Below are 14,777 nucleotides of genomic sequence, written 5' to 3' on the forward strand. Positions count from 1 at the left end.
TGGTTTGCAAAACAGTCTTTTATTGTATCCGTGCCACACATACTAGTGAAAAATAACACTCCTAAAAAAGGAAAAGAAAAAGAATGCTACCTTTCCACAACATTTCTTTTAAATAAAACTTCAAGTACTCTTACATTAGTACAAAAAAAATTCCGATCTATCTGCCCCAACAGGCCACCACAACACACAGTAGATAAAACACAGTGGTTACAAATGTCTTCTTTTGTTATTCTGTGGCAAGGCAAATGGAGGGAAATGTTTCTATGAAAAAATACTGTGTGCGTAGGAAATTGTCACAATTTTCTTCCACATGGATACAAATGATTATACTTGAATTTGAGGCCGTGGGGGCTTGAAATTATATAACAAAATAGAAAAATGGAAAACTAATATCCCCTACACCCTGTTTTAAAGGCAGGCACTACCAAGATTAAGGAGACTCCACAGTGTTGGTAGAGGATAATTACTGTACAAGCCATAGAGCTATAATTACCTTAAGACTAAAATAAAATGCTACCATCCTCCTAAGGCATAAACAATAATGTCTGCAAACAATATGTACACATCATACATATTTAAAACAAGACTTAATATAAACAATAATGAACAGTATATACATGTCTCAATTTTTCTTCACTGTCTTGAAATACAATTTAACTACACAAGTGATGCAGCAACATATATATAAATGTACTTGTAACTCTACAGTAAAGTTTAATTTTTAGTGCCTTCACAGCACATCAGTGTAAACAGTTTTACTTGGCTTTGTTTTATATTTTAAAACATTCCTTGTTGTATTTTCAACATTTAAAGCAATTTTCTAGTTCTTCCTTTTCATAGAAAACGAAGATTCTGAATGCTGTATAATCATAAATAATTCATAAAATTAAATACATTCACTAAAAAATAAACTACAAAGTAAAAAAAATGAAAAATAGATATTTATTGAAAGGGAAAAGAGAACCATTTCCCCAAGTAGAGCTCTGGTGGTTGAATATTCAGTGCGTTTTGATAAATTGCTATTGCACTATAACACCCCTTTCTTTGAAATTCTTTGGGTGTGCTTCCCTGTTCTACCTAAATTAGTTTGTTAAAACACACAAACCAATAACCAAGGGGCCATGGTTGCTGTAGGAGTGAAGCCTTTAAAACTAATATCACAACTCCGTGATATTTCAAAGGAAAAAATTAGTTACGTATGTGCCTTGCACTTCCATGTAAATATAGTTCACATTGCTGGTCTTATCAGTCCTCATTTAATGGAAAAAAGAAAAGAAAAAAAAAGATTCTAGAAGCTTCAGCTCACTTTGAAAATCTCTGTCCATTTTTTTTCAAAATACTTTCTCATGTTGTGGCCCGCCCTGCCTATGTCAGAATCATCTTCATTGAAAGTTTCACAGTTGTCAAAAACAAGCCTGACATCCAGCGAAAATGCTTCAAGATTAGGGTACCTGAAAGAAAAAAGTGAAGGGTTTTTGGAACACAGAGAATCAAAGGGGAAAAATATTTCAACTGCATGAGAAAATACTGAAGTCAGAATTTAAATTAGAATTTCCAACAAGAAAATGAACATCAGTGAATGGAAACACTCTCTTGTCACTGTTTTGTTATTTCCCTCAGAAGTTCTGTAAGGTAGAATTTCATGCCTGTACTGGAAAACAAACTTTTAGAAAACTAATTCTTCCTTCTCTTCAACAGCTTTCTAGTAAAAATGTTACGGCTATTTTCCATTTATATATCTATTCTTGGGCTCAGAGTCCTTTCAAAATGTTGAATAGAGCTGAATTTACCTAAATTATGTACAAATGGGTTAAAAAAAAGGCTGTTCAGATAACCCTGTGACACTGTCTTTGCTAATTATTTTAATTATCCTGAATGGCCCGAAGAGTGTTCTAATATTCATAGCAATTACTAAAAACAAGAATAAAAGTTACAAGTCTACTGATACGAGCACATGGGGAGCGTTTGAATTTCGTATTCATGGGAGGAAAAGCTTGAAGAGGTTCAAAAGCTCCTTGTGCTGTCCTAGGAAAGTTGCTCTGTGTGGAGCTGACAGACACTGCAGAGGGTCCATTCTCACAGACTCATTAGTGCACAGGAATATTAACAAGGAGGGAGGGTACACAGAGGCATGTAGTGTGATCTTTTAAGAATCTGTGCAGTCTAATTGCAGGACTAAGAAATGATTAACCAGCATTATAGGAGAGTTACCCACAACAGAGCTGGCAATTCCCTCTACAGCCACATCATTTACAGGGACTCTAGCAGCTTAAAACCTACACAGCTGGTTCTCTCTGACATGCAATAGCACTAAGATGCCTCCGGGAAAAAAAGATGAGGAAAAAAAGCCTTCCTGTTGATTGTTTTGGTGCATTTGACCTGGCAGTTTAACTCTTTTCCAGCTAGTTCCACACATTCTCCCATCTAACATACTATTTCACTGGGATACGGCAAAGATAAAAGCATACTATTAAGAATTCTTATTTTGACTGTAGACGTAATCAGAGATCTGTCAGAGCCTAACAGTTGTTTAGCTAATAGTTTAGCTAATTTTAAAAATGTACTGTGTTTCAGTGTTTAAATATTTTCAAAATGTCAAGTGAAATTTACAGTATGTTTACTTACTGTCCACTACTTAGCTTGTCTCTAATGGTAGAAAAGTCCATCGGTTTTTTAATAACTTTCTTATAACCAGGAACAAGTTTCAAGTTTACAGGAAGTAGGAAAGGCCAGGCATCTTCATGAGTTTCCAATTCTGAGAGAATCATGCTGAATAAAATAAGGCTTCAAGTGAGTATTTTTTAACTGTTCATACAGTCACAGTGCATTCACTATTACATGAATTCCCTATGACCTGCCAAACTACTGACTTTACAAAAGCAAAGCACTTCATCCTGCACCCTTTGCAAGGCTGAGAACAATGTACATTGAGACACACAACTGAGTAACTGAAACAGTATAAAGTTCTCTCCAGGCAACCTGTGTGAGATGAAACGCTAATGATCAACACTCCAAAAGAGAACATGGTTCTGCAACGTTGATCCTCAGTGTAAACCATTTGCAAACCAGCTGCCAAACCTGACTTTCCAAGCCTGTGACAAGGCTAAAGCTGTGTCTCTCCTGCCTGAGCAGCACGTGGTTTGTGATTGATACCCTTGAGAGAGGCAGTGCCACTGCCACTGGGGCTGGCCCTCACTCCTCCCAGCAGACACACCTGTGTGTACTCACACCAGGTGTGCATATATACACACATTTCTCCAACAATAGCATCCCTGCTCCCCAGAACAGAGAGAAAGAAGATCAAGTACTACTTGTTTCAACAAGACTTAGCCCTAAATTTAGCACCTGACACTTTACCTGCATATAGCCAGGTCCTTGGAGTTAGAGTCTCCATCTCTCTTAGGTTTCTTAACAGCAGTGCAATTTTCTTGCTTTAACTGGCTTACACAAACATTTTCATCCATTTTTCTTTTTTTAGGGTCTGTTTTTCCTCTTTTTAAGGCAACGCTTGTAGTTGCAGAGTCTTCATCCTCTGTTTCTCCTGCTAATTTCCTGCTTCTCTTTTGTTCATTACTCTTTTTACCTTTAATTTGAAGCTTTTTTATCTTTAGAGTTTGACCACTTGCCTACAATAGAGAGAACTGAAATAAGTAATAACCTAGAAATTACAGAAACCTGTGTTACCACTGACAGACAGCAATGAAGATCAGAAACAGAAGCATCAAAACAAGTTAAATATGAAACAAATTAAATATTTAGTATTAGAGATCATTCATTTTTTGCTCTTCTCTGAAGGCAAATAAGGCTGCAGAAATTCTTGGTACTCATGACCTAGGTTCTCAACTTGTGACAATACAAAAACAGCTGACATTTAAATTAGTAAAACAGTACCTCCTAACAACCAAGTTGGCATAGTTTTCAACAAACATTAGTCCGTTAATAAATGGCTGATATAAACACACAAAAAAATTTTCACCAAGTTTTTTCTCTGCTTTTTCTTTTACAAGAGAACCTGAGACATTGGTCTGGCAACACTTAATGATGAAATTTCAAAACAAATACTGAACAGACTTTAAAACAGAAATTAGAAGTTATGGTATTGAATTAGCATGAAAATTCTGTACCTACTTACATTAAAAAGCCCACAGTTTAGAGGAAATAAAACTGTAGCCTTTACTGTCACTAAAATACAAGTTAAATAAAACTACTAATCTCATAATTTAACAGGAGCCCCCAGTAAAACACACAGAGCATTATTTTCACTGGAAAAGCACTGGCAGACCTCTAACCCTACCACATATAATACACCAGTCACTTGCTCCAGTCCCTTCACCCTGACACGAGGGTTACCTTTGCTATGCAGGCAGGACAGAACCAGTCCCCATCTGGGATGGTGCTGATCTTGGGTCTGTGGCAGTAGGTGTGACAGCCTTTATCGCAACCATCACAGAGGAGCAGAAGTTCCTCGTTATCTCCCTTTCGACAAATTTGGCAGTACTGTAAGTCATGAAAAATGGGGTTAATTCAGTTTTCAAAATTTGGAACACATAAATGGTACCTAAATTACCCTTCTCTTTCAAACACACAAATTCACTCTCAAAAATACTTTCATTTTACTTCAGTCAGAATCTGCTAATGATCATATCCACAGAAGAATATACAAAGCACCTACATAAGGAACAAATTTAAAGGCTACATTTGGGGAACATGTTAGAAAAGCAATTCATTTATTATAACACAGGCGTCCCTAGAGCACAAAAAAAGATGAGCACTTTTTATAATTCATTAATATCTGTGAGAAGTAAAGGTATACTATCAAAACCTCTCGGCCCAAACATACTATCTCAGAAATCTTCTCTTCATTTGTGCCCATACTGTATATGTACGTTGGTATTTAATAAAGAAAATTTATATTTTACAAGAATATTTCCACATAATAATCAGTAAGGATCTTACCCGAAGGCCACAATGAACAAATTCAGTAAAGCAAAACAAATGATCCCAGCACTTCCTAAAATCCACACTAACTTAAAAATATCTAAAGGATGGTTAACTTTCTTATGTACATTGTGTGATTTTGCTAATCCCTTATTTCTAGACATCTTCTTCAGGAACTTAAAAAATCTCCAGGTATTTTCATCAAATACATATGTTTACTGGCATCACAGAATATTCTGAGTTGGAAGGAATCCATGAACATCATCGAATCCACCTCTTAAGTGAATGGCCCATACAAGGATTGAATCCATGACCTTGGTGTTAAGAACACCCTGCTCTAACCAACTGTGTTGTAATTAAATGCACAGAATATTTAAACCTAATTGAGAGCAATACATTTTTTCAGAATACTAAATTACTTGAAATGTTCCAATGCCTTTTCAGATGCACCTACCAAATTCATGAGCTTTTTGCCCTAAAGATACTACTTAAAACTAACAGCTATATAAACTCAAAAGTACAGCCTCACATTACAGCTTTTATTTAAATCATCCTTTAATTGTCCAGATGTAATTAGAATCTGTATAGGACTGACAGAAATTTAAAAATTAGGAAAAGAATGGAAGAATTGCTTTTGCCACCCACTACATAACACTGGTCATACTTGATCATATCATAGTCCCTACTGCTGTAGTATTAAGTTTTGTTTTCAGGAATTTGAGAATTCAGAGGTCCATGCAAATTTTGACATATCCCCTTTGTGTGCTTTTTTTTGTATATGTAGTTGACACAGATTGACTTTCTGAGTGTACAAGGACAGAGGTTATTTCAGCTGGTCTACACTTGCCTAATTTGTATGTTCAGTTGTGAGAACTCTGCATGCAAAAAGCCACATATTTGGAGCATCTCAACTTTCTGAAAAATGAAACCCTTAATGAAGGATATATGATGTCGAACCTCCGTACAACTTGTGTCACAGGTGAGGTTAGAAACACTCCATTAGCAAGAGTATCTTTCATCAGATGGAGCAAGATGACTTTTACCTCGATGTCATCATCAAAGAATAATTACCATCTTAAGCAATGTAACCATTTACAAGAGCTTTCTATCTGAGCAAGTTTGGGACGCTGAATTTGTGAAGAAGGGACAATCTTTTCCATTAGGCTTATTGATCTATGCCCAATGTACAGTTTAACTGTGTGAGGTTTTATGTGATGTAGTAAGAAATGCATTATTCAACTTCAAATGCCTGAAGTTGTAAAACAGGATACAGCAAAACCAGTTTAGATACTTACAACTTTCATAATGGATTTTTCCCATGCTATTGATTTCTGTAACTGCTGAATGCACAGAGCTACCTGGGCAGCACTGCGGGCTTCTGACAGTGCCCTTCTCCACACCTTCAGCCCCGGAGCAATATCCTCTTCAGTTCTGCAGTAAAATACAGGCAAATTAAGTAGGTCATACCCGTGTTTGCTCATGTTTAAATGTGGGACAATCATTATCACACTGAAAGCCAAGCAATGACAAAACGTACACAGCCAATAAGTATAAGGTTTAAGCAACTAAATTTCATGTAGTGCACAGACTGTGGCTACGTGCCTCAAAGCTTAGTCACAACCAGTTAAATGTAAGATAACTTTGCAAGATTATTAACAAACATAACAAAAAAAATCTTTACAAAGCACCATGCAGAATAACATGATCCGTATGGATCACAGACATACAAGAAAGTACAAAGATAACAGGCAATAAGAAAATAGGCTCCAATTAGCAAAGAAGCACAATAATTTTTCAAGTTAATCTCAATAACCTACCCGTCACCATCACCACTAATAGATGGTGCAGGAGCAGGGACAGTAACTGTGCCCACATTATCCAGTTTGATCTGAATGGTGGTACTTAAGGGGCTCTTCAGATACCTTCGCTCAATGTTCCGCTCCAAGTCAGCGAGCCTGGTTACAGCTATATCTAGAGGGTTGTCACTCCTCCGCTCTAGAGAGCTGGCACTGCCTTCGCCGCCTCCAGCACTATCTCCATCGTGCTTCTTGTGCAATCTAGTAATTGACTTATGTTCACGATATACCAAGTCGTCTCTCTCTGACGCAGGTTCAGGACACAGCCAACCCTATGTCAATAGAAAGGTTTGGGCATTTATTGGTTGCTGGTAACTCAGTGTGTAAACAGAGGAACTGTTTTATGGAATCAAACTAAGTCACTGAAGCGCTGTTTCCAGTAGATCTTGGTTACTTGTAATCCATCTGTAGAGACATTTTCCAAAATATCCAGAGAACTAAAATAATTAATCAAGAAATACAAACATTACCAGACTTTCTGAAGGGACCTTTCTGCAACAGTCTGCATTCTTATCCCCTTGTGAAGTATCCTGTTGTATTTGTCGAAACACCAGAACAGGTCTACCTGTTCACTAGGCTCAGGAGGTGGTATCAGGACACAAGAAAGTAATATCCATTTCAAGCCAAAAACTAGATCCCCAACACTGCACCTGTACTATAACTAAACATACACAATTTAACAACCTTACACCCACCACGGAAAAATTCCAAAATCCAAAGAATTCCTAACTCTATCACACTCATCATCATTGCATGTTCTCCATGGCCCTACAATACTCAAATTATTCTGATGCACTTGTAGGCATTTCTCAAAGCATTACCAGCAACAATCACACAAAGCAGGCAGAAGCGTGGCAAGCCTCACTAGAGTTCAGCAGTCTACACGAAATACCGTCTTTGCACTGAGAGAAGGTTAACACAATGTACACAGAACTGCACTGAGGGAGAACACTCTCCAGGAACTGCCATCCTGAGCATCTTCAGCTGAAGACTGAACTGCAATAAAATGTTTCAAACACAAAATCTCCATGATACTGCACAGTGTATATGTTTCATTTGTGGGCAATTAGGATGGAATAAGAAGGCACTTACCAATACACAAAGACTGCTATTCAGTTTAAATTCTTACCACTTATTTTAAAGAGACATTTTATTGAAAGTTGGTTTTACCTTAACTTGTAAACTAGCTGATGCAACTCTCCTCTCTAGATCTTCCACCTGCTGAAGAATAGCAAGATCCATCTCCATAGCTTGTTCTTCTACTGACCAGTTTTCCACAACATCCCGAGTTACCTGGTTATCTTCGTTTTCATTGATATCAATAATTGCAACTGTATTTGGGAATCACATTTTTATTACTTTAATTAGCATTCAAACTGCAATGGTAAATTCAAGCTGATTTATCCATCACTCCAGTCAAATGCTGAAGAACTGTTGTAGAAGTATACTATTCTTAAAATACCCAGTAAGGACAACAAATTCCGTATGCTTTCAAACTTGCAATTTAAAGGCAAGAAGGAGAAGTCTAGTGTTACAGAGATGGAAAGAGCTTCAGAAGGTTACCAGAGCTTAAGAAGGTTACTTGTACCACTAGAACTATTTATATTAAATGGCATTTCTCTAATCCAGTAACTTTCCAGAACAAGGCTGGTGAAAAGGCAACTACAGATAAGGAGACCATTACCTTTTTTCTCCAACCATTACTTTAACTCTCCTGCTAAACATATCCCAAAGAGCTCTAGTTGTCTAGTGCCCCAACACCACATGTAACATAAATACCAACTACATACCATCCTTGTTTTTGATGCAGGCCAGAGTGATATAATCCATGTGTTTCTGTATTTGCTTTTGTAAGGCCTTTTCTCTTATTCCCCTGAGATGGAGCACTTTAAGCAAAGATTTTAGGTCCTCTGGATCAGTAATCCTCCACCACCCATACTGCATTTCTAAATCAAGACAAGCACATAAACATTTTGCAGGTGCTTTTTTTATGTGATAACACATGATCAGATTAGGCAATCATTTAAAAAAATCAATAGGCAAATTATCTAAAAAAATTGTAACATGATAGAGGCACTGCAGAAATTATCATTTTAGTGTTGCATTACACTTACCTTCTGGTATAGGCTTTGGGTTAGGATAATCTACAGGCTTGGCTACTTCAGCTGCTGTAGAAGGGGCAGAAGCTGTTTTTTCAGCTTGTAGTGCTGGTGATTCACCTTTACTTGCAGGAGCACTGGATGCCAAGAATGAGTTACCATTGACTTCTGATAAACCCAGCCCTGATCCAAGAGCAGGTAAAGGAGATGGAAATGGAACATTTGAAGTAAGAACTCCTGTAGGCCATCCACAAAACTGAAGTCCCATTATAGGTAGTCCTGTCTTCATCTGCTACAGAGCACAACTACCATTACTATAACCAAGAAACCTGAATTATGATTAGGATGCTATTTGTCAAACAATAATCAAAACATGAAGAAAGCCTTTACTCAGTACTTCAATTAGTTTCAGAAAAACTAATGTAACACTGACATGTAATACTTATTAGGGCCCAGTTAATGCTAAAAGGAAATAGCTTCTAAAGGTAGGGTTTGGTGCATCACACTTCCAAAAACTAGTTTGTATTTACCTGCTTTTCACTTAATACCAGTAGCCAACACCCTAAAAGCCAAATTAATTACTGAAATACAAGTACAAAATATCAAACATTGGCTTACTTGAAACATTATAAGCCAGTATTATAAAACTCCTGTATTTAGTTATTAACATTTAGGAACAGAAAAAAACCATAAAGAAATGCAGATACAATGATCGTACATCTGTGAAATAACTGGTACGAACACCCATCCTGCCCAAATAATCTCTGCAAATTCAAGCTATTCAAAAATTAATCTATTTACCTGCAGCGGTGACAGTGCGAAAGGACTTAATCCCATGGGGCTCTGTGCAGAGGCTGAGCCCAGAAGAGGAGATGGAACAGGTGACGGTGACTTTGATGGTGGCTGCGACTGAGGAGTGAGCGGGGCTGCAGTGGCCGCTGTGTCCACGTGGGTCACCGAGGTGTCATCACAGGGCACCCGTGGTAACAGGCTGAACCACTGCCTGCTCTTCTCAGTAAGAGTCTTTAACAACTGATCACTTGCAATTAGCGGAGAACTGTAGAACTTTCCTGTCCCGCTGGCATTAGGACTGAAAAGATTATTAGAATCAGACTTCTCGATGCAGCTCTGTGATGCAGGGGGTTGCAGACTGCAGAGAGAGCTTTTTGAGTTACTCGGGTAAGATAATGTGCAGCCATTTGCTGCACTGCCATTGGGTTTTGGGGACACAGTGTCAGCCTCAGGTGGCATTTTTGCTACCTCTAACAGTTTGCTTAATTTTGAAAATGACCCAGGCTTTTGTAGAAACAGGTTAGTGCTGTCCTTTTCTTTCAGATTTTCCTTTTGCTCACAGTGAGTTGTAGCTAAGCAATGTAATTTTTCTTCTGTTTCAAATTCTTCTTCTTTGATATGCATACTTTCTTCCTTTTTTAACTTCTCTTTTTCTTTTGCAATTTCTTCTAGACCTAAAAATGTGTAAGAAACACAGATTATCTGTAACAGATCAACTATTCTATGAAGTCCTATAATCACAGTTTGAATTAAAAATTACTTCATTTTTGGCTCAACACGTGCTAGATTCCCATGTCCTTGCTGTTATTGCTGTTAGTGAAATCTCTTCTCACTTTACAGCACACTTTGCAGAAGGAAACAAGTTTCTAGGCATAAAGATTTCAACACTACTAAACACCTCTAGGAAAAATCACCTCAACACAGCTAACACGCTATTGGATTCACGTAGTGGAAGCAGTTTGCCAGTGCCAAGTCTCTGAAAGGGACAAGTTTTTGCCAGCTTTCTTTTTGCAGGACTCTGCGTGCCTCATCAAGAAGCCCCTCAGGAGATAAAGGGAGTGCAATGTTTACAGGCTGAAGTTTATTTTTGCAACTGATCATTTCATTAAACACACTGCCAGCTATAAAAGGGAGAACCAAAATTCCTGTTACAAAATCAAATATTCCTCAAATACTGAAATAACATTAAACATTTTACTTCTTTCAATAAAAATCATTAACAACTTTGACTGTGCAACAATATCAACAGTCTGTGAAGTTTAATACTCTTTCATAACCCACCCAGCATGACTGGAACTCTCCATACAACCAAACAGAAAGCAAACATCTAAGCAATTTGAAGTACAGCAACCAGAAGCTGACTTAAAAAGTCTCTTCAAACATAGGAGGTGCAAAAGATCTGAAGATCCACTCTTTACGAAAGGAAAACACTTTTCTTTTTCTCGTTTGAACTGCTGGTCTTTCTTAACCATTTTTCTTCTACCTTTACACTGACTGCCAACTCAGACAAAAAGTCTTTAAAAGAATAAAATGCTTTTGAATAGAGAACTGTAAGCATAAGAGGAAGGAGATAGAAAATCCAATTCCTTATTTTTTAAGTTCATCAGATAGTGCAGTCACACATAAACATGTGACACACAGTTCATGGCAGGGACATATACAAATATTTACTTACTCCTGAAAAACCGTAATTTTTACAATGAAAAGTGCATCCCCTCCTATTAAAACTTCAAAATGTGTTCACAATTATGGTCTCTATCAAGATACAAACAATTTAAACACCATCGACTTAACAACTGAAAACTTCCAAAATACCAAGCCTTGTTTTGAAAGCTTTTCCCTGATCTTTACAACCAGAGAACCACACGAGTGGAGAGCTCTATTGACAACAGCCTGAGGGTGAAGACCTTGCTGCACAGAGCCAGCCTCCAGAGATGGGCAGCATGTCTTGGCCCTGTGTGCATCTGTGTGCCACCACTGCTTTGTGGCTCTTACCTTCACCACTTTCCATGCCTTCCACAAAGATCCCCCCGCACTGCGGCAGGATCCAGTACCGGCGCCTGTAGCGGTCCTGACCAAACATCATCGAACGCAAACAGTGGGAAGCTTCAAACAACTTCTTTCTGTACTGGCTTTGTTGCTATTTAAAAAAGGGAGAGCATTATAAATCAGTAGGGGGGAAAATCTGATGATTACAGAAAACATCTGGCTGCCAGACTAAACAGAAGTTCAAGGGTCAGATGAAGAGGCCCTCTCAGATACTCAGGATTGTGGTGTGTGTGTGTGTGCTGTGATATTCTACTCACAATCACTGCCTTGATTTTACTTACAAAGCTTCCTTTAAAAAAATCAATTACAGCATGCCCTGGCTCAGCCTAGGTTTATCAGTTTTCCTCCAAGAACACATTGCAATGGTGCACCTTGTCTTTTTATCCCTGACTCTCAAAAAGCAGTGGATCAAACAAAGATTTCACTGTAGAAGAACAGCTGAAATCCTGACAACTACACAGCATCAGCAAATGGTAAACAGAGCCCTGAAGACAAATGATAGTGCAGCTGCTGATGAGAGATTAGTGAGATATTTTAACTGTTCATAAAAGAATGACAACAACAGTACAAAAAAATAAACTGTCTGTGAACATAATACAGCTCTTTGAGGGGGGCCAACAAGAACTCCAGTTTGGTTATTCAGTTCTTGCTCTGCTAAATTGACACAGCCAGGAGTCAGGTGGAATCCTGGACTGCTAATTGACTGCAATATGGAACATGAGAAACCAACACACAAGTCTTAAATGACAAATTTTCTAATAGGAACAATAAAAACATGGGCCATGAGTACCCTTAATTACAGCATTACATCTTTCACATTTACACCTCTCTTCCTATTCTATTGCTGCTTCTTTCAAAATGTGAAGCCCAGACAGCCCTGTACTGGCCCAGAGCACAGCTGCAGAAATCAGCATGGAAAGGAGAGCATCAGAACCACAAGTCCAATAACTGAAGCCACTGCTTCTCATACAAAATTTGTCATCGCTTTCTAAGATCAACAAAAACGAATATATAAAGTAGATCTGAATGAAATTACACGTTTTATTTTCTGAAGTGCAAATGTATTATCAACTATTACTAAACAGCCTTTTGAGTGACCTCCACTTAGTGCCACCAGACTAAACTCACAGTTCGGTGTCATGAATTGGAGCTTCATTCACAGCTTCACAAAACAAGAGCAGATACATATTTTAATTTGTATTAAATTGGAGCACTGAAAATTATGTTTAATATACTAACTCATGATACCTAGTGATAACATTTGTAGAAGAAAAAAGAGTAATGATCTCTCACCTTTGTCAGTTTTTCAATCTGCTTCTCTAGTTCTTCAACACTTGCTGTCTGGTCCCCATCATCCTATAATCACCAAATATACTGTCACACCAAATTTATTTCAGGAGAAAATCATACTACTATGTCTTATCATTATTAAGAAAAAGACGTAATAGAAAATGAGAGGAAAACACCACAGAGGAAAAAAAATAGTTTTAACTGTGTGTTTGTACAATATATTTCACTAGCAACAAGATAACTGAAAAGAGAATACACCTTGAATCTTTTCAAACCACTCCAGATGTGTACAAAGGAGAAAGCTCATATTTGCTGAAAACTGAAGTAACTCAGTTTGTGCATGAGCACAACACTAAGGAATTTAACCTTAGTTTCTATGAAGCTTTTTAGATAGTCAAAATGATTTTAAGTGTTTCTCACTTGTGAAATAATGGCATCTCTTAAAACCCCATCAGTAAGCCTTTGGTCAGTCCATATTTGCATTTTATTTCAATATCTACATAAAATTGTAGAGCCACTTCAAATTATAACTCTGCTACAAAAGTTAGAGCATCAATCCTGCTGATTTTTGAAGCAGAATTAACAAAATAATAAAAATTAGTAAGAATTGAAAAACACTGAAGGTAAGTTATTCTTCCCTCCTTTTTATGGGAACATTTTGGGGAAACAGAGCCAGAAAAACAGAAGGAAAACAAGTTTTAGCTTATTCGCAAAAGTTTCATTATACTGACAATTCCCCACCTCATCCTCACAAACTTCTGCCTTCTTTCCTTTTTTATCATCTTTGTCCTCTTCATCCTCATCGTCCTCATCTGCCTGCTCGTCGCTGTCGTCATCGTCGTCGTCGTCATAGTCACTGTCCCCTGCCTTCCGCCGGCGCTTGCGGCCGGCTGCGGGCGTCTCCAAGGAATGTGGCTCCTCACCTCCATCCCCACTCCCTGCAGCATCCCTTTTACCAGTTTTCTTCGCGTGGATGATTCTAAGCCTTGGGACACATGAGAAAGGGTGAAATGATGGATTATGTCTGTAGCATAAACTTGCTTCCCATGAGATTGAAAGACAATCATACACTTCAGATTTAAATTAGAGCTTCTGATTTTCTCAGTATTTATTGTCACTAGCCAACAAGAACAACTGAGGTTATAAAACCCTTACAACTCGTGGTTCTGTTCTGAATGTTTCTCCCAGGTCAATTTTATTGCGCAACTGTTCAGAAGAAATGAAACACAGAAGGGATTTTGAGAAGTCAGGAAAGACGAAAGAGAAGAAAGAACCATTTCAACTTCTTTATTTTTTATTTAACGCATTTAAGAACATGATGACCTGTGTCTGAGCCAGGGAGAAAAAAGTAAAAATCCTCACTTGGAAGTATGAAATTATATACATTGCATGGCAACAGCAAGGTTGGTTAATTTTTTTTTTTTCCAGATTTTTATGAACTTCAAATATTATTTGACTTTGGTCCTTTAGCTGAAGAACTTTTTATTCTAAGATATACTTTTTTGGGGGGAATTTTAGTTACCTCAACTACTAAAGATTACTCAAACTGTCATTTTTCCTTTTATGAAAGAAAAGGGAAACTTACATACCAGTTATTATGGTTGTAGTAGACCTCCTTCTTCTATAAAACCCCTATAAGACAAGATTCCACACAGCAAAAATTACAGTTCCACCTATCAGGGAGCTTGCAGGCAAACATGCTGAACCACAGGAGGTGTAAATAGCCAGGCTGAACCAGTCACTTTTCACGCAG

General features: G+C 37.7%; 1 protein-coding gene across 13 annotated transcripts in view; it reads right to left on the minus strand.

The window, feature by feature from the left end:
* Positions 1-14,777, minus strand: part of BAZ2B (bromodomain adjacent to zinc finger domain 2B) — a 53,669-nt gene continuing 38,892 nt past the window's right edge. For 7 of the 13 annotated variants that reach the window (XM_066323246.1, XM_066323237.1, XM_066323242.1 and 4 more), the window contains 13 exons: positions 13,766-14,009; positions 13,028-13,090; positions 11,681-11,825; positions 9,695-10,359; positions 8,909-9,185; positions 8,585-8,740; positions 7,965-8,125; positions 6,756-7,066; positions 6,234-6,369; positions 4,351-4,497; positions 3,358-3,626; positions 2,626-2,769; positions 1-1,451 (listed from right to left, as the gene is read on the minus strand). In XM_066323246.1, coding sequence (XP_066179343.1) covers positions 1,298-1,451; positions 2,626-2,769; positions 3,358-3,626; positions 4,351-4,497; positions 6,234-6,369; positions 6,756-7,066; positions 7,965-8,125; positions 8,585-8,740; positions 8,909-9,185; positions 9,695-10,359; positions 11,681-11,825; positions 13,028-13,090; positions 13,766-14,009 — 2,872 coding nt within the window. In that variant the 3' untranslated portion in view covers positions 1-1,297. The remainder of the gene's footprint in view (positions 1,452-2,625; positions 2,770-3,357; positions 3,627-4,350; positions 4,498-6,233; positions 6,370-6,755; positions 7,067-7,964; positions 8,126-8,584; positions 8,741-8,908; positions 9,186-9,694; positions 10,360-11,680; positions 11,826-13,027; positions 13,091-13,765; positions 14,010-14,777) is intronic. The other 6 variants (XM_066323245.1, XM_066323244.1, XM_066323243.1 and 3 more) reach the window with 3 other exon arrangements.

The sequence above is a fragment of the Sylvia atricapilla genome, chromosome 7 (genome assembly GCF_009819655.1).
Source record: "Sylvia atricapilla isolate bSylAtr1 chromosome 7, bSylAtr1.pri, whole genome shotgun sequence".
NCBI classification, from domain to species: Eukaryota; Metazoa; Chordata; class Aves; order Passeriformes; family Sylviidae; genus Sylvia; species Sylvia atricapilla.